The following is a 24,809-nucleotide window of genomic DNA, read 5'->3' as shown; positions in this document are numbered from 1 at the left end:
ACAAAAAGTTGCTGTCCAGAAAAAGGATGCAAACGATTCCTGATCTCTATTTCGGAAACACAAATCTTGCTATGGAGAAAGAACTCTCTATTCTTGGCGTCAAAATTGAGAGCAAACTTCTTTGGTCCAGGCATATCTCAGATGAAAAAAGCTGGGCAGAGACATGAAGCACTGCGAAAGATTGCTAACAAACTTGATACCACAGGAAGAGCACCTGTCTACAAATCTGAAATTCGCAGCATTATGGAATATGCCTGTCTGTCTTGGATGAGTACCTCATCAACTGTCTTAAACCCACTTGACTCCATTCAGCAGAAAGCTCCGAATTATTGGAGTAGATCATGCAATGACTGTAGGAAACTGACTATAGTCTCCAACATAGAAGGGAGGTCACTGCTGTCATTTGCTTTACAAAATGCACACAGTAACAGTGTCCAATTTTTTACACAGCGAGTCAACAAATATAGAAATTCACTTGTTAGATTATATTGTTCCTTTTCAAAGAACTGGCATGAAGTCATATGTTCGGGAGGATAGTGGCTGGATAACTCAAATGATTATTTCAAAAATGTTTAATTAGTTTTAAAAGTAGTTTTATTTAATCTTATAATTTACAATTGTGTTGCACCTATAAATTTGTTTATGATTTTAATCTGAGCAGCAGCGAACCATTTGATTAGTCTAATTTGGAACTCTCTCGAATAGGGACTCCTGAATTAGCTATTGTTTGCTTTTGCATCTGTCTCTTATACACATCTAGATGTGTATAAGAGTATTAAAATTCACGTAACAGTGGGTCTAACTTACTATATTCGCTATCTTGAAATTGCTTTTCCTCTTCCCAAAATTCGAATGCTTTCATCCATTCCAGTATTTCAGTACTAAAAATAAATTTTGCAAACAGCAAACATGTAATTGTGTTTGAAATTCAGACACCATTATTCATGATTAATAATATAAATGTATGCAAAAATTACTATACATATGAATATTTTATGTTTACAATACACCGTCGATACATTAATTTTTATTCAACAATGTACGATAATTTACCAATAAATTCGCTCTGTACAATCATTATACGAATCGGAAAGGCTCCCCGATTCTACCATCCAAACATAGTGCACAAATCTTGAAGAATATCGTAAGACGTTTCATGCGTCTTATTATTAAAGGCATTTTTTGTAATTAAAATTTATTTCACTAAAAACATAATAAAATAAAATGTTTACACAAACTGGAGTCTACAAATTATTGAACGAGGAGCTGTGACACTAAGAATGCAACACATGTGAAAATTCATTGTTTAAACTCTTGAAAAGGCCACCTTTTGTGGCTTTTAGAGAGATCGTAAAGTACTGAGGCAGGTAGAGATATTTGCTGGGGGATTACAGAAAGGGCACTTTGTGTAAATGAAATGGGGGCACATGAGGAACAGTTTTCTGTCTTGTCAACATTCCATCGCACTATCAAAATTGAGACCTAAAAGCAAACAATAATTAAATTAGCCTAAAAAAATGTAAAGAAAAAAACACTTTAATTTGTTGGGTTTGAGAGTTCCTGACGTCGGCGACCGACCATCACCCCCTCTGGATTCTCCAAGAGTATCATTAGATAATCATCCTGAAGCACAATGTTGAACACTCTAAATCGAATTCGTTTTAATACTGCAGTTGCTGTTACTCTTTGTCTGTAATTTAAGAAATACTTTTGAAAATGAAAGACAAATTATCATTAATGGTTATATCTGCAATTCCAGAATTCAAAATAATAGACAAAGAACTTATACTAGTTATTATGGGGTGTAATGAGAGCAAAAAAGAATTAATGAAGTCAATATTAAACATATTATAAATACCTCCACCAAGGAGGTTATGTATTCACTTCTGTCTGTCTGTCTGCCTTTCTGTTAGAAAGATTACGCAAAAAAAATTTAATGGATGAATCATCATAAAATTTAATGGAATGGTAACATAAAAATATAGAAATATACCTTTCAATTTTCGTGGAAAAAAGTTCAAAGTACAAAATCAAGGTAACCGAAATTCAATTCTTTACAATCGAGCATAAAAGAAAAAAATTGGAATCGCCGCTGGTATACAGCCCACAAGAAACAATATGACGGGCTATTACATTATTTTCTTGACGGTATAGTTCAGCTCTCAAGGAATCAATGTGCCTAAATGCAGTTTCAACCATACGGTCGGGTATTGTCGGTATTTAACAACATGACTGAGGCATTATGGAGTGACTGCTCTAGTTAAACATGAGAATCACACAAAAAATACAATAATTTATAAAAATAATCATCATAGATAAGATTGAACATAATTTAAATATATTAAGGTGTAATTTAAAGAACGTCAGAACTAGCTCTTACAATTTTATGCTAAAAACTTAATTATTTGACAATACCTGTTTTCGAGTATGATTTCATATTCTTTGATAGGTAAGTTGGTAAGAGGGTCAAATGTAGTTAGTATCAGGTTCTCACCTCCCATGCAGTCCATGTTCTGATAATCTTGTTTTCCAAACTTGATATTATTTTTATGGGTACACTCTATCACTCTCAGGTATTCACTATCGTATAAGTATAGTAAATTAATGTTTATGTGCTGTAGTATACAATAAACAATGGTTGGCAGACAAAACGAGATAATCGAACTTTTTGGTTACTAGCAATATTTGGTGTATACTGAGTAGCAGTCGTAGGAGCAGCAGTAGTAGCAGCAGCATCAGTAGTGCAGTAGTAGTGGTAACGTAGTAGTTGTAGTGGTGGTAGTAGTGGTAGTAGTAGTAGTAGTAGTAGTAGTAGTAGTAGTAGTAGTAGTAGTAGTAGTAGTAGTAGTAGTGGTAGTAGTAGTAGTAGTAGCAGTACTGGTAGTAGTAGTGGTGGTGGTAGTAGTAGTGGTGGTGGTAGTAGTAGTGGTAGTAGTAGTAGTAGTAGCAGCAGTAGTATCAATAATAATAATAATAATAATAATAATAATAACAATAATGATAATAATAATAATAATAATAATAATAGTACCATGCGCAGCAGGGGCAAGAACAATTATTAGAAGTAGTAGATGTTAATTTTAGTATAGATATCCCCAACAACATCAATTATTTTCGAAACTATGAAGTTGTTTTATACACCTAGTATACGACAATATACAACTAGTCGTTAATATTCTGATCTTACATAATATTATTTATTCTGTATTCATATACCCTTTATCTTCCACAATAATAACTGATGAAACAAAGGCAATCACTGTGCACTTCTTCTTTTCTGTTACTGATCGCCTCCTGTTTTGTCTTACGTTTTCAACGAGATACATGGTACCGATCTTTATAGCCCAACTTTCATTGCTTACCATAGCTTTCTATAACAATGAAATAAACTATTTGTTAAAAACATAGGTCTACTTAAATGTATTACAATATAATTCAAATTTTAATAGCCATAATAATGTTGAGTTTTGTCTCTTGAATGTTTATGTTCTCTCCTCTATTCGCAATAAAATGTGACTGTCGTATAAGTGATCAAGAAAAACTTATGTTTTGATAGAGGCAACAATTATACATATTGGTATTCAGCACAACTTAACATTTGATATTTCGATGTGAGTTTGCGAGAATATCATAAGAGTGATTCTTTGCCCTACCTGCCGTTTCATTGTACCGAATACTCAGTACGTTCCCAACTTGGGGAAAAAATTCGCAAGCGATTCAGATGGGAATCGAGCGAAAGACCTTCAGGATAATTATGGCGCTAGGCTAGATATCAGATCGTGAGTTCTCACAAGTATTTAACTCAGCATTCGGTAAAATAACACGTCATGTAGGGCAAAACATCACTTATATAAATATTAGTCTTATACTATGCTTGTAACGATTATTAACGCCGTCATAATGTCGATCATTTACATATTTTGACTTACCTGGGACTTCCTTTTTTCCTCACCTACAGATTCAAATCGAAGCTTTGGTAGTATATATGTGCTGTGACGCTCAATGTCTTGAATAATGCGGTTTTCGTGTTCATTACATTTAAGAATTATTTGATGTAATTTGCAAAAGCATTCCTTCAAATCTTTAATCACTGATGTGTCTTCGAAATTCTCAACAACCACAGCGTCATAGAAACTCTGACAAACGAAATAATCAAATTCATGTTTATTGTATTGAACTTGAATTGTGTTGTGTGTAAAATTAGAAGACACATAATCACCTTTAATGTACTGTGAAACTTCTTTAGCCAGTTAGCTTGTTTTAGAAAGATTTCTTGGAGATCTTTCAATGATAGTCTGTAGTTCATATCTTCGGAGTCTCTTCTAAACATCTCAGCAAAGTCGAGATGTCCATACCTATAAAATACCAACTTGTATTAAATTCATACTTTCATTTGTAAAACTATTCTATGTTCACGAAGAAATTGTTAATTTCGACAGCAAAAGTCGGTCTGCACAACACTATGTGAAACATACCTTATGCATTTCAACATGTTCATTTGAAGCTGTGAATATATTGAAAAATTGATGATCGGTTGTAAATACCCTCCTTCGATAATATTGGTTATTAGTTGAGAAATGACGGGAATTTTCCATCTACATATGTTGAACCAAGTATAAAGCCTATTAGGTTAGAAGAAACGTAGGGTTCTGATATTACAATATGTATTTTTAAAATCGATCACATATTATATTAAGCTTTAAAATAAACCAAAAGTAACTCCAAATAGACTAGCCATATTAACTCAACGTTGATGAAGATAGCAGGAGCTATCGAAATATCCGTTTGATTTTGTTATAGCTTAATAAATTTGTGTTCCGCATGTCAACTTTCAATGATTTTACACCGTTTTTTCATTGCTTTTTCATTTTATTTCACTTGGAGCATACATGCAAACCTACTCTTCAATATATACGTATACGTATACGTATTATAATATGAAATAATGAGAAAACGATGTAATAATTGATGGTTGTCTTGAGGAACACAAAGTTATTAGAATAAAATACTTCAATATTTCCTGATTTTATCAATGTTAAACTGAGTACTATTAAACATCTAAAATATTCCCGCCTTCCATAATGCCTGTATATTATATATTGTGTGTAGGTTTATGTACGTGGGTGTGCTCTCGTTGGGGGGGGGGTGGTGTGCTGGTTGGTGTGTGGGTGTGTGTGTGTAAAAAATTAGGTTCGCTGCGTTATATCAATATTACCTAGACATTATTCTCTCTACATCATATATATTTGTCATCAGGTGTCGGAGTTCTCCATCATTTAATATCCCATGGAATCGGCTGTTATCCATACACTCTTCCTTAACAAGTTTAAGATCAGTGTAGCTTTTTTCTACATGTTCATATAATTTCATAAGTTCCTGAAAGACAAAAATGCGGTTAATACAAAGTTATAATGTTTAGTATATTAAAAATGTCATAATATTACGGTAAATCATATACATAGGGCATAATATAATTCTATGACAGAAAATGCATACCTCGCCTGATTTCCCTTTTGGTGGTACACATGTGGCGTCAACATAGCCTGAAAATACAGTATACTATTTTAATAATATTTTTAAAATCCAGTATTGAAAATTGTTTTTGATCGTTAAAGGCATATATAGAACTGTCGATAGTATGCTGAAGTGAAAAAAAATAGAGATTTTTTTTTCTCTTATGCATATTAATTTGTTTTATTGTGCAGCTTAATACACAATATTTGGAGTACGGTGTATTCCAGACAGAATTAGCAAACCAGAACGGATTTTTTTTCTGCTGTCACCAGAAATGTAACATGCCTATTCACATTCCAAAAGTGTCTATAGAATCTGGTACAGTTCATTAACCACAGAAAGTTTCATCGCTTTGGGCACATCAAATACTCGTATCCGTCTTTAGAACTTTACAACTGCCAATAGGCCCTAGCAAGATACAAGTTGCACTTTATTGTCAAATATGAGATGAATCTTTCGTCGTTTTTAAAAAAAATTATTATTTAACATCATTTTCATTATCATTGTTATCATTGTTATTATTATGGTTCATTTGCTTACTTTTCTTTCCAGAAATTATTATGTTCAAATAACCTCTCGATTAAAATTTAAATAGGTAACGTTTTATCTTGACCATAATGATGCTATTGGAGTTTTATAATATAATATTTATCTCTTTATTTATTAAAACAGCATTTCATATGCTTCCGGCGGGGACACACATCGACATTAAACCTAGTAGGAGACAATTTGACGAGACTAACTATGGAAGCTTGAGTCATTTAACATTCGACGCTTTGCCACAAATTGACGGATTTTGATTTTTGTTTTGTTTTGTAAAGCTGTTGAGTATGAGGACATACGTACCGTAATCGTCATTAATTTTTGGTACTGGTGATATCAGATTTTGATATACTGGTACAGGTGACCTAGTGCATAAATATATCATAAAACTAATGTTTTAGGACAAAGAACTAATAATATAAATGCAATCCGCTATTATCTACATCTCTGATATTTTTAACTACTTTGGCTTGGCACCCAAGTTTTAAACCTTGGTGTCGTATATTGATGGTATATTATCACAGTCTTGGCAGAGCCGTTGATAGGGTAAACACTAAATTCACGGGTTGCGAACAGGGTGTATGTGTGTGTAAGATGGGATTGCATCTCGTTATAGTCACCTTAGCTCTCTCGTGCTTCTCTGATTTTGACATTTTAGACCTTCAAGTAGGTCTTATCATCCAATCACTTATTAGCGGGGCATTTTACCGGGACTACGGTGGTAAGTGGCTCGGACAGGCCTACGTTAAACGATGCCCCGCATTGCCGGGACTTTCACATGCATGTAACCGTTTTGAAAATTACATCCCCGGCTAAGACTACAATTGACAAGTGCATAATCGTGTTGTGCAGTGAATACCAATTGTGTGTGTTTGTCAGTTATTTGTACATGTGTAATAATAAAATACTATAAAAGAAACCCCAATATATACAACATCTGGTAAACTTAGCGACCCAACCTCTCTGTACCGTACCATTATTATCAGGAAAAAAAAATCAGCATTACATTTTAAGAGGATACCTCTCCAACAACCATGTAAAGATCGATTTATTCTTTTTTACACATTTTATAAATAATAACAAATGATCAATGCACTTTAACCTCATTAGGCCTACGTGATCAAAATTCGTCGAAATAGCAACCGAAGCTAAAGTTATTATTGGTTAACTAAAAAAAATATTTTATATCAATAGTGGATTGTAACACGTTAAACGGAAGAATTAAAGTTGCTACAAGGTGGCTATTATTTCTAAAAATGTCATTTGTTGACAATACGATCGATCGAAATGAAATTATCTGGTCCAATGTTTTATATGAAAATATGTTATTTGTTTACCATAGTATTAGCAACTGATTAATGTGTTTCAGTTGCTCTTTCGACTAATTTTGATCTGAGGTGCATTGATTATTTGTTCGTATATTTTTTATTATCATTTTTCAAATAATATAAAAAATATATAATTGATCTTTAAAAGGTTTCCAAGGCAGGTATCATAATAGATAGAATAAGTTTAATCTTTAAATTGTTTTGTTAAGTTAAGTATGTACAGACTGGTTGGGTCGCTATGTTTACCAGGTTAAAATTTGGGTCCAAGAAATAAAAGAACTTTAATACAAATCTACCTTCAGGACTCGCCTGCCACTCTTTCTCGTTAGGAACACTCTTAAAATAATGTATCAAACACATGCCTGTCTATGACGCGAGTGTGTATATGGATGCACTAGATAAAAGTGTAAAAATTGCTCGACAGCTTGTTTTTAAAACTGTTGTTTCATTGAAAATACATAGAAACAATTTTTTTTTAAATAAATTTCAGCGACCCAAACAATTCCTTTTGCCACCCCTGTTTAGGTCGTGATTTATTGTTTGAGAAAGAGGGATCTAAATACAGTGACATTCAAAATATTGAGTAAAAATTAAGCCTACGAATGCATACTCCATAGTATTACACGTGTACTTACATGGGTGCGACTTCACTTCTTCCACCTGTAGTAGGGTTTTCGTCACGTCCTAAATAAAAGTTATTTTGAAAATGAGGATCATACTGAATAAAGTGATTATAGATAAATTTATATTTTCTAAATATTAAGTCCTAAGACATTCTCAACAACCAACAGTTCTTTTAAGAATTAAATATGCGTTTTATTGATGCTAAATCGGATGTTGCAGACACCGGTCTAGTGAGCTTAACTGAACGTAGGGACTAGCAATTGAATGGACTGTTGACAACCGTATCATGGTTATTAATCCCAATAAAACAGTAGGAATGCTAATTAGTTGTAAATCTATTAAAATTTCTATTTTGATCCCCTCAGTAATCTGCAGTTATTCAGAAGAACACATTATAAGCCAAATTAAAAAAAAAATCATAATTTTGAGATATTAAGCAAAACGCGTCTTTTGTTTTGAAGTTAATTTTATTAATGGGTACTAACTACATTTTTTGATTAGGCCTATGTTTTTTTTTCAATAACACAGTCAAAATAGATATAATGCACTTTTCCAATTTAAAACAAAAAGGTAATGAAGCATTAAACATTTTAAAAAAATGCATGCTTAAAGCCGGGCACTCACTGCATGCGTCGTACGACGGCCGTACGACCGTCGCACGACGAATCTAACTCCGCTCCATGTGAGCGCTAGACGACGCGACGCCGTCTGCTGATTGTCGGTGGCAGTCTGAACGGATCGTCATTAAAAACGATCCGTTGTTATGTGTCCAAAGAAGGTCAGCATTGTCGGATCTATCTTGGCATATCCAAGGTAATTCGAAAGTAATACGATTGTATTTTCTATTTAAGCCAGGCTCCGGATGAAAAATAATTTATATGTTATTCAACTGATGTACACAAAAAGCATACCGTAAAAACTCGAATTAAAGCCCTGGGCTTCTTTTTCTTTTACTTTACTTTGGATGAGCTTCTTTTCGAGACTACTTTTGCAAAGTACAGAGGGGGGCTTCTTTTCAAAATGAATGCTGTAAATTTTTTGAATTTGTACTATAAAACAATAAATAAGGCCACTGTAGCATCAACCTGTGTCATGCAGTGTATTTAACTGGCATTATATAAACTAAACTACTGTATAAACCAACCTTGTTCTTAATTATTTTGGTTTTTTTTTTTAAATTCATGTACAGTGTATGTACTGTACTATTTCAAGGATACTTCGATTCCAGATGGGCGCATTGGGCTTTAAGTTTTACAGTTTTTGACGAAAAACTCGGAAGCGATTAATGAGATACAGATTTTTGAATATTTAAAAATTAAGGAAAAAGGGGGTGTAACCACCCTTTTTCTAACCTTTCCCCCATTTTTTAAACATTGAACAATCTGTATCTCATTAACCGCTTCCGAGTTTTTCATCAAATATGGTTTTAAAGTCTTAAGAAAAGTTGTTCTACAATATAATATAAAAAAAATCTCCAGAGACTGGCTCTAAGTGACTTGGAGGACCCAGTGGCGTAGAAAATTATTTTTAAGACGATTGGCGTGTTAGCCAGTGTCGTAAGAGGCGCGGGGGTGGGGGAAGGGTAAAAACTACCCCTCTCCTGACGGTTTTTACCGGGCTGACCAAGCCGTCGTACCAGGTTGGGTAATAAGAGAAAAGAAAGAGGGGAGAGGGAGGGAATGAGAAAGAAGAGGAAAAGAAAAGGAAAGAAAAAGAGAAGAGAAAAATAAAGACAAGAATAAAAAGGAAGATATCATAATGACCAGACTCATAACACCCTACAACCCCTTCACCACTTCAAAAACTGTCATAACTCCTTTGATCTACGCTGCCCAATGGCGTAACCACTGGAGGACAAGAGGAAAATATCTATCCTTGAAAAATCTTCCCCACCCCTTTATAAATGCCCTTTATCCCCTGAAAGCGCCTAAAAACCTCAAATTTCGCGCGCATTTCTTGTTAACATGGCCCAATTTCCTCTAAAAATTTCACATTTTAGGGAGTTTTGATCAATTCCAACGAAATTAGAATTAAAAACACCGGGGGACAAGGGGAAAATCTTTCCCCACCCCTTGACAAATGCATCCTCTGAAAGTGCATAAAATTCTCGAATTCTTTGCGCGCATTTCTTGTTACGGTAGGCCAATTTCCTCTATAAACTGCACATTTTAGGGAGTTTTCATCAATTCCGAAGAAATTAGAATTAAAAACACAAAAATATTTTTTTGTGCAATTTATTTCTGTGACAGTCTTTCTAAGTGTGTAAAGCTCCATTTTATCCCATACATAGTCAATATATTGGGGGGATGATACAATGGACCATTCCCCCTTGTCAAATATGGGGGGGGGGATATATCCTTCCCCCATCCCCACCGTAATTATTATCATTATTTACAGTATTTTCTATACCGGAAAATTCCCTTCTTAAAGAATCGATGTTATCTTCATTGAAACTTTCGAAGCGATCAACAATGTAAGCGACATGTCCTTCTTCACAAAACCCATGTTTAGTAACCTGGTTCATTGATGTGTTTACACCCTCCTGTTTTATTTGCATACGTTCATCACTCTCTGTTGCGCCTACTTTAGGCTCACTTTGTATACCGATATTCTGATAATAATTAATCTGTGTGGTATCATTATCGCCATCGTCATGGTCTATATCAACGTCGTCATCCTCACTTGCTTTCGTGTTTTCTTCTTTTTTATAATCGCATGATAATTGTATTTTAATGTCCGAACTCTGAGAAGAGTTTGTTTCCTTAACATCAGTTTTTGAAATTTCAAGTGATTTACTGCTGTTTTCGACAAGTTGGACCGGTACTTTATCAAGTTTTTGGTCTTCTAGTCGTGTTTGCTTTTGCACACTTTCGTCTTTTTCAATAATATCCTCGGAAATCACTCCACTTTGGGCATTGCCTTTGTTCCCGGATTTATTTTCTTGACGGACTGAAAGCAAAAAATAAAGTAGCTGAAATTCTGGTTGTTTTAATTTATATTAGGAAAGAAGAATGGCTTAAATACTTAGAGCATAATGGGTTGATTTTGTCTCAGATTCAACAACCACTAAAATGCTATTAGAAACAAAACATTATGGTTCCTGTGATGCCATGAAATTGGCATTTATTATTCATTCTCTTAATGCTAATTTGTTAACAATTAATAGCAGACAAAGTGGACACAATATAAAAATGAAAGGCTTTGGGATGAATAGGAAAGTAACAGGCATTGAAGTGATTCCAATTACCAAAGCATTGTAATAATACCGGTAACATTTATTGATAATCATCAAACCAATCATTTGAACTTAATTAAACTAAACTGAAACCAAATATTTGATAATAATTTTTTTGGTACATTTGCATTTGTTTGGTTTTTCTTCTCTGTTGTTGTTAAGCGACTCGAGGTTGTGTCAACGTGAGGCGCTATATAAATCCAGAATTATTATTATTATTACTATTATTATTATTATTATTATTATTATTATTATTATTATTATTATTATTATTCATGTGTAATGTTAATAATGACAAAATGACGAGAAGTTCAAACTGAAAATGTGTATACTGATGAAGTAGACGTGTAATATTGATGATCATCAATTGCAAATATATAATATATATTTCAAGTCTAGAAACCATGAACTGTAATCCCTACCTTCTATCTGGCACTCAGACATTGAGCTTTTAATGCAGACAATTACTTCGTCAATGTTACATCGTCTGTGTCTCTCCATTTGCCAGCATTTTAAAATCACCGGTTTCATCGCTTCTGGAAAATCTGTAGGGATTTCCAGGAAGATTCCTTGTTTCACTTTGGTTTCAATATCGTGATCTAAATTGTCCGACCATGGGTGTTTACACGTCCAGAGTTCCCAGAAAACAACGCACAATGAGTACATATCAGATTTTTGAGAAACCAACCGATGGTCCCTAATAACCTCTGGGGCTGCCCAAGCTCTAGTACACCCACCATAACAACTGGAGATTATTGATTCTGTACTGGTGAGTTCTTTTGAAATGCCAAAGTCGCATATTTTCAACCGGTTTAATGACTCCGCACCTTCTCCATGCATGTCATCACTTATGAGGACGTTAGGAGATTTTATATCTTTGTGGGTAATATGATGCTCATGCAGGTATTGAATGGCAACAGCAATATCAAGGCACCAGTGGTTAAACTGTCTTTGTGGAAGTCGTTCACCAGGGTTTTCTTCACGTTTAGATGTCAAAAATGACAAAAGATCACCTCCTGAAGCATATTCGATAACAATTCCACTGCAAAGTGGAGGGTTAACAACTCCGTAAAATTTGATGATGTTTGGGTGGTCAAGTTTCCTGAGAATATTGACCTCTTTATACTGAGGCAGCTTGTGGTAGATTTTAATGGCAACTTGCCGATTGCGCTGTGATTTCCATACCGCCTTGTGAATCACTGCTGCGGCTCCAAATTTTTCAATTTGGCGTACATCTCCAAAATCCTCGAACGGTATTGTGTATGGTTCGTCTGAATCCATAGTACCAAATGGAAACTTATTTTGGTTTCTATAATACAAATACATTGCCAGTTTTTGAGGTCAAGCGGAAATACGTTACTGTAGTTAAAAGTCTGTACGTCACTAGGCACAGTAGATACGTTGGAGTTGAAATGGGAATTTGGATGTGTTGTACTAAAAACTGAATATATGTTGCACGACATGGATGGTTTTCAGACAAGTAACCTCGTAGTGATTGAACAGATGTGAAACCGACGGTGAGTATAAAAGATGCCGCAAAAAATATATTAGGCCTAAAGGCCATTAATTAAACCACGCTATGGAGAAAACTACTGAGAGGGAATTTCCAGAGACGTTTACTTCTCCAGTGTTGTAATTAATTATATTTCTTTGTCCAATGGTTTCCTCTAAGCCCCGCCATATTGTTGCTAAGCTTCAACAGAACGACAGTGTAAACACATAAGGTACGCAAACATGTGCGATTTTGGGACAACACATGGTTTGTACGGCACGCTAGTATTCCTAGCCCTGTTCTGATTAGCCATTTATTGAGTTTGATTGATTCTCTGGAAAGGTCTATTCCGGTTTGATTTGGTACAAAAACGCTTTGACCAGCTTCTTTGTCGCTCCTGCCACATGTTTTCCTATGTTTACTTACTTAGTGCACGAAGTATGTTTTCGCGCCGCACCTTTAGGCTGTAACGAAGGAAATAGTCATTAAGAAACTGTAGGTAGCGGTAGCTTTTACTACGAAGAAATGGGAATCCGAACTAAGCAATGCGCCTGCGCAGTTACCAAATAACGTTCGTAAATTATCTATAAAAACACATTGAGCATGCGCTTGGAAATGCTAGCCATAATATAGCGAATATGTGCATTGAGTAAGTGACGTTATCGTGCCATATCGAGTTCGCGCAGTTATCAAAAAGACTGTCTCAGGAACCAAATAGCGGCTGCGAAAGACGTCTCAGGAAACAAATAGCGGCTGCGAAGAGGGTATGAAAATTACCAAAAAATCGTCTTCGGAACCAAACAGCGGCTGCGAAGAGGGTATGAAATAGAAACGGGAAAACTAAATGCTTACCGAAAACTATATGTTTGTTATGGATGGAAAATAATGAGAACTCGAGCGGGTCGAAAGCCTCTATTTTGGCTATCTTTACAGCCAGTTCATCAGTGTCAGTCAGGGGGAATTGTAATTAAATTATCGTAAAAACAGTATATTAAGCTCTATCGTCGTACCTACGTACGTAGACCTATGCATTGGCCGTATTCGACTGGTCGTTCTTCGTTAAACCACGCCCACCTGCGCCAGGACCTGCCCGACGGAGGGGCTAAAGGCCCCGACGGGGAGGCTTGTGGGGCGAATCGAGTCTCACTTGGCTGGGAGCCAGGGGGCCGCCTAGGGCACCCGGTGGGGGTCCAGGGGGCGAAGGCCCCTGGAAGCCACGGATATTTGATTTGAATATTTGAATTATGACGAATTTTTATTACTTATTTGATAGGCATCGAGTTACTATAATATGACTTCATGTAGGCTATGCTTTCTAATGTTGAAATCAGCTTCCAAAACCAAAACATTTTGAATAAAGCAGCAAGAAACAAAGAGTATGCAATGTAACCATCTAATTTATTTTCAAATCCTCATTCTTGAAAGTGAAATTCTATATTTTGGAAATTTTGCATAAAATCTGTCAACCACGTTGTCATGGTCGAGGTTGCTTCACCTATCACGATGTATTCCAACCATCATGAGGCTATCTAAATGAACATTTGTCAAAACAGAACGCAAATTATTTTTAATTAGTCTCATTGAATTATTATTATTTGTTATTGTTATTGTGGTTGTTGTGATGAAAAGTTAACACAAACGATATGGTGGCTAAACGAATATTACATGTAAATATTTTTTTTTTATTTGTTTGTTCCCCGACAAAATTTATCGTCTTCCCCGACGGGTCTTCCCGTACGAAACCACACTCGGGTCGTCTCGGATTGATTCGACTCGAATTTGATATACGAACAGGAGCAGGCACTTCGCAATGTCGTGACGCTCGAGTATTCTATTACCTTAGTCTTTACTGTACTGTTCTTTATTAAAATCTTACCGGTTTATGGGATGTAGGCTACGTCTGTAACTAACTGTGAGCTTCTTGTATGTTTGTTATCAAATGTACTACAACAACAGCTATAGTACCCACTTCTATAGTAGTACCAGTGGTAAATAGGTACACCTATCAAAGGCTAGAGCAAAAGAGGCTAAATAATGGGCCTAGTGGAACGGCCTAGTTCCAAGCTGAGTTGGTCCTACCTGCTACCCCCCCCCCACCTTCCGCCAGACTGCCCCATAGGTTCCTAGGCCTGACACAAAGGTCACGCTTCGCATGCCATTGACTGAAATGTTGAAAAAAAATTAAAACATGAAATTAAAATGGGGCAGTGAGTAAAAAAATATTAAATATAATAAATTAAATATATCACTCCGGCATTAATGAACTTGCCTAAGCCTTGTAATGTAATTAATATTAAATTCCGTAACAATAACAATAATATTAATAACAATAATAATTATAAATAACCATATATAATTTCGCCATTAATTAACTTAGCCTAAAGCCTTGTAATCAATGCACCACAGTACAGTATACTATATTAGGCCTATAATCCAAACTCCCTGTCTTAATTTTAGTACGGTAATTCAGGCGGAAGCAGGTCAACTCGGCCCTAAGTCAACTCGGCCCCAGTCATCTCGGCCCCATGTCAACTCGGCCCCATGTCAACCAACCCCAAGTCAACTTGGCCCCCAAGTATATATTGTTATTATTAGTTATTCTATATACCTTTGTATAATTTATTAATATCATTTTAATATTACAGTGTATTTTTATTAATGCTGTTTTAATTATTGTAAGTGCATGTAAATGAAACGAAATAACAAATAAAAAAGAAATAATAAAAACACTTTAATTTTGGCTTTGCATTCAAATCTCTTGGTAAACATTCAATAAATACCGTACACAGTAAATTGGGGCAGAGTTGACATGGGGCCGAGCTGACTTGGGGCCGAGTTAACTTGGAGCCGAGTTGACTTGAATTCGTCATGACATAGGATTATTATCCAAAACCGCGGCCAACTAAAAAATAAAAATGTTCACAGTATCTAACTCAAATTCAAATAGGCCTAGGGCCTAACACTTTTTATTAATCGTGCAGCGAAATCAAATAATACACGTTTTAAACGATCCATTATATTAGCATGGCAATGTGTTTTTTTTCTCAAAATCAGACAGCGAGCAGCAATCCAGCAAGTTTTGTATCTCTTTGGTTGATGACCTTTTGACCCCCAGAATTGAGATTTTCGAGTCGAGTCAGTCGAGACAACCCGAGTGGAGTTTCATGCAAATGTTTCGTACGGAAAAAAAATCACCGACGGGGGAAGGGGGATATAGCCCCCCATCCCCCTCTGGCGCCACCACTGACCTGCGCAGCGGTACAATCCTACTTAACGAAGACGACCAGTCGAATAGAAAACTTGTAAATACTCGACAAAACAAGCTAGTGGGGGAGAGGAATGAATAAATAAAATAATATTAAATTATTATTATTAATATTACTAACAATAATGGTAAAAATGCGGTTTGGCTCAGTGGTTTTTATTCTGGTTGTTGAACTTGTAGTCAGCAGAAGTACAAACAAATACAGTTATAGACCCTATGGATGGCAAAACGAACAAGGGAAAACAACGTAAAAGATTAAGAGATGAGATCGATATTTATTTTGGAAGAGTGAAATGGTGCAACACAGCCAGAGAAAATTTGATTTGGCGTCCACACCCTGAAACATTTGTCCAGCAGTGGACCAACAATAGCTGATGATGAAGCCTATCTGAAGGTTATCAACGTGGTCGAGCCTTCAGTCCATAGTTACCAACCGTCTTGCATCGTGCGGGACGGTCCCGCATTTCAAAGTGATTTTGGATGAAACACGCATCTTGTAGAAACACATGCGTGATCATAATTTTTCACGCATTTACAACAAGTATATGCGTGTTAACGAATTATCACAAATTCAGGGGAAATGTTGAAATTTTAAAAACAGCCAGCCACGCCCTCAGTAGAATTTATATAGTCGCGTGCGTGCATGCGGTCTATATTGTCACAAAACAATTATGTGAGTGGAACTCAGGCCCCCACCAGGGTCCCAACCCCAAACCCCCCTCCTAACTGGTGTAGTCACGCATTTCAAATTTCTCAGGTTGGAACTATGTGAGTCTAGATGAGAGCTTAATTAATCTACCATATGGGATTACAGCCCAGACAAAGCCCAGCCGCAGGAAGAATCTTGGATTACCCACCCTTTGATAATTCCATATTCGTTTGGATCATTTTATTATTTTTACATCAGTTTTATTTTTAAAATAATCTTTACTTCATATACAGTATTATGCATATTGGAGTAAAAAATTTGGCCTATCCTTAACACTATAAATAAGCATAGGGCTAACTTAAATACTATAACAAAATTTACACATAGGATAAATTTTGAAGTAGCTGTATAAAATTGGGGAATTCAAATTGAATAAGCTACAGAAGTTGCAGCGTTTTTTATAGGAAATATTTTTTTTTGTTTATCTTCATTTTCTTTTCAGGTCCAGGTCTATGAACTTAGTTTTGACTGTAACTTGGCGACTTTTTTTTTACCGTTTAATGAAGTCTCGTCACTGTCGTAATTCCTTTTCTTGTCTTTTCTTTGTGCTTTTTGGTTGACTCCACTAAAAATGAGTTTATTTCTAGAATTTTAAAGCTTTACAATACTATATCCTCTAAAGACACCTATTTATTAATTTTTTTTGACAATTTCTCTGTTTTTTATTATAAGGCCAAAAAAATAATCTTGTGTTAGTCAAGTTTTGGAAAAAAAAAGTGGGGGGGGGGTGGTAGGTCGGTAGGATTTTTTTTTCTTATAATAATGTGTTTATGCCTAAAAAGAAAAAAAATACCGTACACAAAAATACAAAAATACAATTTTTAAATCTATATTGAAGAGCAAAGCGATCGCATCACACTGTCGCACCAAATTAATATAATATATTGATTGATTATTAACATAAATGATTAATATCATTAACAATCATCATTTTTCATTAGGTCTAGTATCATATGTATTAGTTGTTATTACTTTTTTTAGTACCATCATCACAAATCAATTACCTATAATTTTTAGATATCAAGGTTATTATCGTATTTGTGTATAAGCCCATAGGCCTATCTCATAATACCAAATATGGGTAATTTTTTGGGGGGTGGGGGGCGGGGATGTGCTTACATTTAAACCTACAGTAAGATATACAAACAATTATTTTATAGATAGGAAAGGCCTAACAGTGAAACAGTGACTCCAACCTGGAACAAACATCACAAAGTATATGAATTTTGTTCCAAATAAGGGTAGTCTTATACATGGTAATAACTTCGTGCATAAAAGATTGCTTTAAATGAGGTGTTGGGCTTACTGGCCTAACGCTTTTGCGAAGAATTGGGAGAGAAAAAAGAGGGGGAAAAGATGTCCATGGTGTTCCTAACTTTAGAATTCAAATCATCCTGTTATAAAAAGCAACAGTCACAATAATTTAGATCGATTGTAATGAAAACGTGTTCGGCAAAGTCTCTCCTTGCATATGCATACACGCACGTAAGGAAACATTAAAATACATTGAACAAAAGCATGGTATTTCATGTTATGTATCCAAAGCTGTTGCTCGTGTTTTAAGGGATCACAAATGAGGTTAAGTTTGGTATCAACATAATTCTACAAGTTTTATCTTCCAAATGTGCTTTTAGTGTTAGATTGCAAATGGTTTTACCGAAGAAGGTTTCAGACTTTTGGTACACCCTGTAATTTTCAACGCTTTCAGTATTTATCAAATGCAGTTACGAAAAGTGATTCTGTTTTCAATATCTTTGTAGTAGTTATTGAACCAAGTAATTTGTAACTTTTGTATTTAATTTTTCCTCTTATTGACAAAAAGGTACCATCTTTAAGTCCTTCGGCAACTATACGGTAATTTTAGTTTTAGTTCTTCTATGCTAACATTGTTTTATTCTATCATGATCGTCTGCATCTTTTTATTTTATTCGGCTTTAAATAAAAATATACAAATTTTAAAACATGATAATCATTTTCAAAAAATTAAAATCTATTTTAAAATTTTAAATAAAGTTCAAGTCTAGAAAACAAAAACATTGAAAGAAAAATGTAGACCTAACACAGCAAAATGTACATATATACATAAGAACAACTAATAATAATAATAATAATAATAATAATAATAATAATAATAATAATAACTATAATAATATATATCATTTCGATATAAAGGGCATAGGGGCAATGTGCAATATGCGCTAAAAATATAACTACAGTAGGCCCAATATTATTATTATTATTATTATTATTATTATTATTATTATTATTATTATTATTATTATTATTATTATTATCATCACCATTTCAGCTGGAGGTTATATTTTCGTTCAATTTTTTGCGTGTATTTTGTGTGTGTGCTAAAGTCCCACACCTAAATATAAAACTCATCATTAGATCTGAATGAAACTTTTAAAAGAGGTTTGTCATAGTCCAAGGAAGAAATGACCATATTTTGGTGACGAACCGCAGAGTAGGGTGTGAATAATTATAAGGATCATTTATATATAGGGAACTTTCCACACTTAGATATATCAAAAAAAAGAAAAAAAAGAAAAAAAAAGACAAATGCACCTGAAACCTTTCTGGAATGGTTCGTTATTGCCAAAGAAAAATATTTAATTTTGGTTTCGTTCTGGATGGGGTGTGCTTGTGGAGACCCTTAAAACGGTCCCAGACCTCCTGATGATGGAGTAAGGCTTTTATATCTAGAATGGCTTGTCAGGGGCCATGGAACAATGATTGAAGACTCCCAGTGGCTACCGGATCGCATATAACTAAAACGTTATTAGTTGTCCAGTTGGTCTTACGTTCGATTTGTAAGCGACAGGTGGTCTCGAATCCTGGTGGAGGTAGAGATTCTGATTTTTTCAAAAGGAAAAGATGCATGGAAATTATATACAGGGTAATTATTATGTGGGCGGGCGCAGTGGCGGTGACTGTTATTGGGGGCCTTAAGCGAGCTCCTTAGGTTTGCGAGTGGGCGAACAAAGAGACGCTGGAGCTAGTGGGGCCTCGTAGTACCCCGGTCGGGGTCCGAGAGGGCTTCGACCCCGCTTAGAACTTATGGCATTGATGAACTGTGAACTGCGTTGTCAGAGAACATAGAATGGTGAAAAAAAAAAAAAAAAAAAAATAACAAAAAACTGCAGTGATCGTTTACATGAGCCCTGAGATGCCGGTCTCTTATGATGATGCCATGCCAGTGTATTTTCAATGTTTAATACTGTCGGGACCCCATTGAATGAAACTATGGTATTATAGTTTATATTATATATATTTTTTTAAACTACAACGTCGGGTCCCCTTGTGTCTGGGGGGGGGGGGGTTTAATATATATACATTGTCGGAGTAGTAGTAGTGCTCTAGTTATTATTAAGCTGATCCTGATGTGATGATAATGACGAATACAGAGATGATGACGCTGATGAATATGATAAATATACTAATGTATAATTAAATTTAAAGTCAAAATGCCTCGAAGTGTAAAGTTGACTATGAAAACTACACAACGCACTGAGAGGCAATAAGTAAGCAGCGCCCTCTCTTTAAAGGCACAAAATTATGGCATCTCATTTAAGTTCAGGCGATTGGCTTGCTTATTATTATACAGATATGATGGAGTTTGTCTTTGATAAAATCGAAATCACGGAGGCAGAACGCATTCCAGCGCAGCAGTCGTTCAAAACAAATCGATTGCCTGTTCGCTCTGTCAGTTTGTTCTGAGCATCAAGTCATGCTGGTAAGTATTATTATCATTGGTGTTGCTTTATACTAGGATGCAATTAAATTGGAAATATTTGCAATGCACGACGATTTATAATTTACTATACCTCAATGGTTTTGCACCCTTGCTCCCTCGTTCGTAGGCCTACCTGGGTGTCAGTTGGCGCTAATTGGTCCGCTCATGCAAAAACCAATAAACACCGTTTTATCCGTTACATTAGATGACGACCCATGCTGTGAGCTACATGCCAGCACACTACTTATCGCGCTTAAAATTTAAGCATGATCTTTAGTAACTTACTAAATTACGCTGCTATATGTAATCATGGAGGAAATGTAATTTATCAGTCAAAATAACTGGGGTGGCTTGTTGGTCGTCTGTCAGATATCGTAAAGAACGTAATAAAAAAGTTGAGAAATTTGGTCAAGGCCATTTTCTACGTAGGCCTACGTCATACAGGTATGTATGTATTTCAAGACTGAGCAGTGGTGGAACAAAGGGTGGAAAAAAGAACGCTTTCCCCTGGCAGTAGCCAAAAAAATCACTACTTGTGATGGTGAAATCATTTACAACATGGTCGCTAGACTGTAAAATAGGGCCATACCTGCCAACATTTAAAAGAAGAAAAGAGGTAGGAAGTTATTGAGAAAATGGTGCGTAGCGCCATCCGAGTGCAAAGCCAGAGGCGGGGGCAATTTTTCCCAACAATGGGGGATCCAGGGGGGTGCAGCTATAACAGTTCAGTAAATTTAAGGGTTTAGATAATCAATTTTAGAGGTACAAAAAATGGAAAGGATGGAAATGTTCAGTTGGTCAAACTCATGCATTAAAAAAAGTCAACACACTATCCTAGGCGACTCAACACCACGCACGCCTCGAGTTACCATAGGCTACTGCACCAGGCGCCAAAAAATAATATAGCTTGCGGTGTCTAGTGTACAAAGACTAGAAAACACCAGTTGACACCTGGTGTTGCTGTTGTTTACCTAAATATTATATTATGAGTGTGTGGCCGGAGGCTTAAGGGCAGCGCATCATTCTGACGGCGAACAAGATTATTTTGATTGAGAACTTAGCATAAAATAATGTTGATTTTCAATTTTTAAAAATCGGTAGGAACAGCCTGGTAATTCGGTAGGCGGTAGAAAAGTGAGAAAATCGGTAGCCTACCGCCTAAATCGGTAGGGTTGGCAGGTATGTAGGGCTTGCGCAGGAAAATATTTTCAGTGCAAAAATTAGAAAAATAAGGGCTGATTTCCTCTCAATCTTAGCCAAAAATTTGGCTTTGACCTATCTCTTAATATGCAGTCAGTATAATAAAGCAGTAATTACTATTCCGCACACCTCTTTTACTATAATGATTTTTTTTAGTTGGTCTTTGAGTATCCTTTGAGCAAAAAAAAATACTTTACAGTGTGGATTGGTCAAAGTTTCTGGATGGAATAGCCCATAAGTAAAGAAATATCTCAAAAAACCTTCCTCTTTCGACCATAGATTCTTCCCCTTCATACCTTGGGTTCTGTATAGCTACTTGCATCACCGTTCCCCATCCAAAATATTCTCAATGTGCCACTGCTGAGCAAGGGAATAATGGCAACTGAGGTAACATGTGACATCCGTCGGGCAATGTCTCAGTTGGTAAATAATCAAACATCCCATTTTTGCAATTTCATATTTTTTTATCTCAGTTTTTTGGAAAAACACTTTCGATACAGTGGCACCCAAATATTTGATGCATCTAAATTTACTAACAAAACAAAGTAGAAAATTAAAAATATAAACTAAATAAAAGTAAAAGCAATATAATAAAATGATTATGAAAACATGATGTAGTTTGTTCATGTGGATCCATCAAATATAATCTTAATATTAATAGAGTACATCAGAAATAAACAATTTTAATAAAAAATATCTTGAAAATAATGTTGACAATATTCACAGTTATTTATTACATTTTCCCTCAATGACAGCGAAACTGTTGTTGCCACCAAAAATTAAAAATATAAATATATAAAGTGAATGCGTAGCAAACTTGACTGGCGCAGATTTACGGCTCACCCTGACTTTTGCAATTATGTGTTCCTTAGGGGCAGGTACATATGGCATGGCGGTGGCGAATCCCCTTCTAAAACGCTCACACGATCTGAAGGGTTTAAGCAGATATTACACTATTTAAGGCATTTCTATTAAAAAGAAATATATAAATCAACAAATCAAAGTACACCATACTCCAACATTCTTTCAATGCAAACTCAATTCACTTATGCATAATGATAATTTCTAAAAATGTGCCAACCTACCATGTGTAATCAGAACATTATTTGCTATAGCATTTCATCTGAACATTATTTGCTATAGCATTTCATCTGAATATTATTTGCTATAGCATTTCCTTATAATTGTAATGTAATGTAGTTTTGATTTATATGGCGCTTTATACAGAAGTCTCAAAGCGCTCGTGGTGTGAACTAGCTCGTACAGTAACTTGATTCACCCCTAAGAGTCTCTTCATGTCTGAGCTACCCGGTAAACCGGTACCAGCTGCTCTCATCTGTCCACAACAGGGGTGTATGGACCAGTACACTGCTTATCAAATTTTAAAGCCATTTATTTAAATCTACTATAAAAATAAAGATGATTTGAATGGTTGTTGCCAAGGCCTATGAAGGGGTATATAAATGGCAGAGTACATATTGAGATTCATTTTACTTATTTATTATTAGAAAAAAAAAATGTATCCTAGTTGTTTTCAGCAGGATAGTAGTAAATAGCAAATAGTAAATTCCCTGAACATAAAAACTAATTTTTTTTTATTTGGTACTACTCGATTCATACTATATGTACTAAATTTATATTAACAAATTCTACTAAAGATATTTTTTCTACCAATGATATCTCAGTTGTGTGAATGGCATGTCCTTGTAAGAATACCAAGAATTTGTTTTTATGGTATAACTTGGTAAATAAACAGACCTCAGGAGACCCTGTCTCTTATACACATCTAGATGTGTATAAGAGACAGGCTTTAGGCCTTTTTAAATTTTTATCTCTCACCCTGTGACCACCTCCACCACCACCAACGCGCTTGATAGGATTAGCAGAATTAAGTATAATATCTGCTCATAAAAAACCAGGGAGGAAATGATCATGCATATGCCTCCCATGTCTATCCATACTTTACCGTATTCAGGCACCAAACCATATAGACACGCAACAGCATCCATTGACAATTTCGCTTCAGTTTACTAACTTGAAAATAAATACCGTTAATTTGGGATTTTCAATTATTTTTTCAGGTTTAATTTGCATCAGGATGTAAAGTCTTTATAATTCGATGAGCGATGCTCAACCGTAACAACAACAATTATACGCAACGGCGCTTTCACACTAAACCATTTTACAATGGTCGTCATTCCTCCAGTAATCACACACACCTAGGGGACAAATGCACGATTGACCAATTCAATAACCATGTGATCAACTCGTCGGTTGTAAATGATCCCAAATGGGATTCAAACTTACCGCTACCAAATCTTACATTCCGTGCGGCTGTTATAGTGGTTATAATATTCGCATTCATCTGTTATGCGAATAGCATTCCAGGAACTTTTGTTTTTGATGATTTGGAAGCGGTTGTGAACAATAAAGATGTGTTACCAGGGTCATCATGGTCAAATGTCTTTCAGAATGACTTCTGGGGCAAGAAATTGTATAAGAAAGAAAGCCACAAATCATACCGCCCTCTACCTGTCCTGACATTCCGGTGAGTGATTAATATTTAATATTTCTTTGCATATAAAACTTTCTTTGCACATTGACTTTGCTTCGTGTGAATCAATCTTCACTCTTTGTGAGCTGGTTGTCGGGGGTGGATTGAAGGGATCATTATTAAAAATGATCCGTTGCGTGAACTTCATCGCATTGTGATGTTTCATGGAATTGCATCAGCCAAGGAATATCGCTAAGGTGTGTGCCCGGCCTAATAATTATGTTTAATTTCTATATATTATTGCTGTCTCTTATACACATCTTGTGTATAAGAGACAGTTGGTAAATAATCAAACATCCCATTTTTGCAATTTCATATTTTTTTATCTCAGTTTTTTGGAAAAACACTTTTGATACAGTGGCACCCAAATATTTGATGCATCTAAATTTAGTAACAAAACAGTAGAAAATTTAAAATATAAACTAAATAAAAGTAAAAGCAATATAATAAAATGATTATGAAAACATGATGTAGTTTGTTCATGTGGATCCATCAAATATAATCATAATATTAATAGAGTACATTAGAAATAGACAATTAATAACAAATATCTTGAAAATAAACAAAATTCACAGTTATTTATTAACATTTTCCCTCAATGACAGC

General features: G+C 35.2%; 3 protein-coding genes across 3 annotated transcripts in view; 1 reads left to right on the top strand and 2 right to left on the bottom strand.

Annotated features, from left to right (window-relative positions):
* LOC117124847 overlaps positions 1-3,936 on the bottom strand; it is a 5,701-nt gene extending 1,765 nt beyond the window's left edge. Inside the window, exons 1-3 of the mRNA XM_033271185.1 lie at positions 3,217-3,936; positions 2,416-2,580; positions 808-881 (exon numbers count right to left, since the gene is read on the bottom strand). Coding sequence (XP_033127076.1) covers positions 808-881; positions 2,416-2,580; positions 3,217-3,365 — 388 coding nt within the window. The 5' untranslated portion in view covers positions 3,366-3,936. The remainder of the gene's footprint in view (positions 1-807; positions 882-2,415; positions 2,581-3,216) is intronic.
* A 134-nt stretch (positions 3,937-4,070) lies between these two features.
* Positions 4,071-12,525, bottom strand: LOC117124846 (probable tyrosine-protein kinase DDB_G0283397). The gene is made up of 8 exons (XM_033271184.1): positions 11,667-12,525; positions 10,419-10,958; positions 8,021-8,069; positions 6,361-6,422; positions 5,497-5,543; positions 5,216-5,376; positions 4,476-4,622; positions 4,071-4,355 (listed from the first exon to the last, which is right to left on the bottom strand). The coding sequence occupies exons 1-8, from the start codon at positions 12,523-12,525 to the stop codon at positions 4,088-4,090; spliced, it is 2,133 nt and encodes a 710-aa protein (XP_033127075.1). The 3' UTR covers positions 4,071-4,087.
* A 7,771-nt stretch (positions 12,526-20,296) lies between these two features.
* The window catches only part of LOC117124831 (protein O-mannosyl-transferase TMTC4-like), a 17,446-nt gene continuing 12,933 nt past the window's right edge, over positions 20,297-24,809 (top strand). Inside the window, exons 1-2 of the mRNA XM_033271162.1 lie at positions 20,297-20,449; positions 23,731-24,197. Coding sequence (XP_033127053.1) covers positions 23,776-24,197 — 422 coding nt within the window. The 5' untranslated portion in view covers positions 20,297-20,449; positions 23,731-23,775. The remainder of the gene's footprint in view (positions 20,450-23,730; positions 24,198-24,809) is intronic.

The sequence above is a fragment of the Anneissia japonica genome, unplaced genomic scaffold, assembly GCF_011630105.1.
Source record: "Anneissia japonica isolate Jap-2015-1 unplaced genomic scaffold, ASM1163010v1 scaffold652_len952628_cov199, whole genome shotgun sequence".
Taxonomy (NCBI): Eukaryota; Metazoa; Echinodermata; class Crinoidea; order Comatulida; family Comatulidae; genus Anneissia; species Anneissia japonica.
Note: the sequence above shows the minus strand (reverse complement) of the source record. Positions and strands in the feature narration are given on the sequence as shown.

What these genes read in the sequence shown, in the direction of transcription:
- LOC117124846 (XM_033271184.1), bottom strand. Translation starts at nt 12,525, where the DNA reads ATGGATTCAGACGAACCATACACAATACCGTTCGAGGATTTTGGAGAT. An exon ending in AAAAATTAATGACGATTACG is followed by an intron (nt 5,544 to 6,360) that starts GTACGTATGTCC and finishes CTGTATTTTCAG; the next exon opens with GCTATGTTGACGCCACATGT. An exon ending in GTAGAGAGAATAATGTCTAG is followed by an intron (nt 4,623 to 5,215) that starts GTAATATTGATA and finishes CTAACCTAATAG; the next exon opens with GCTTTATACTTGGTTCAACA.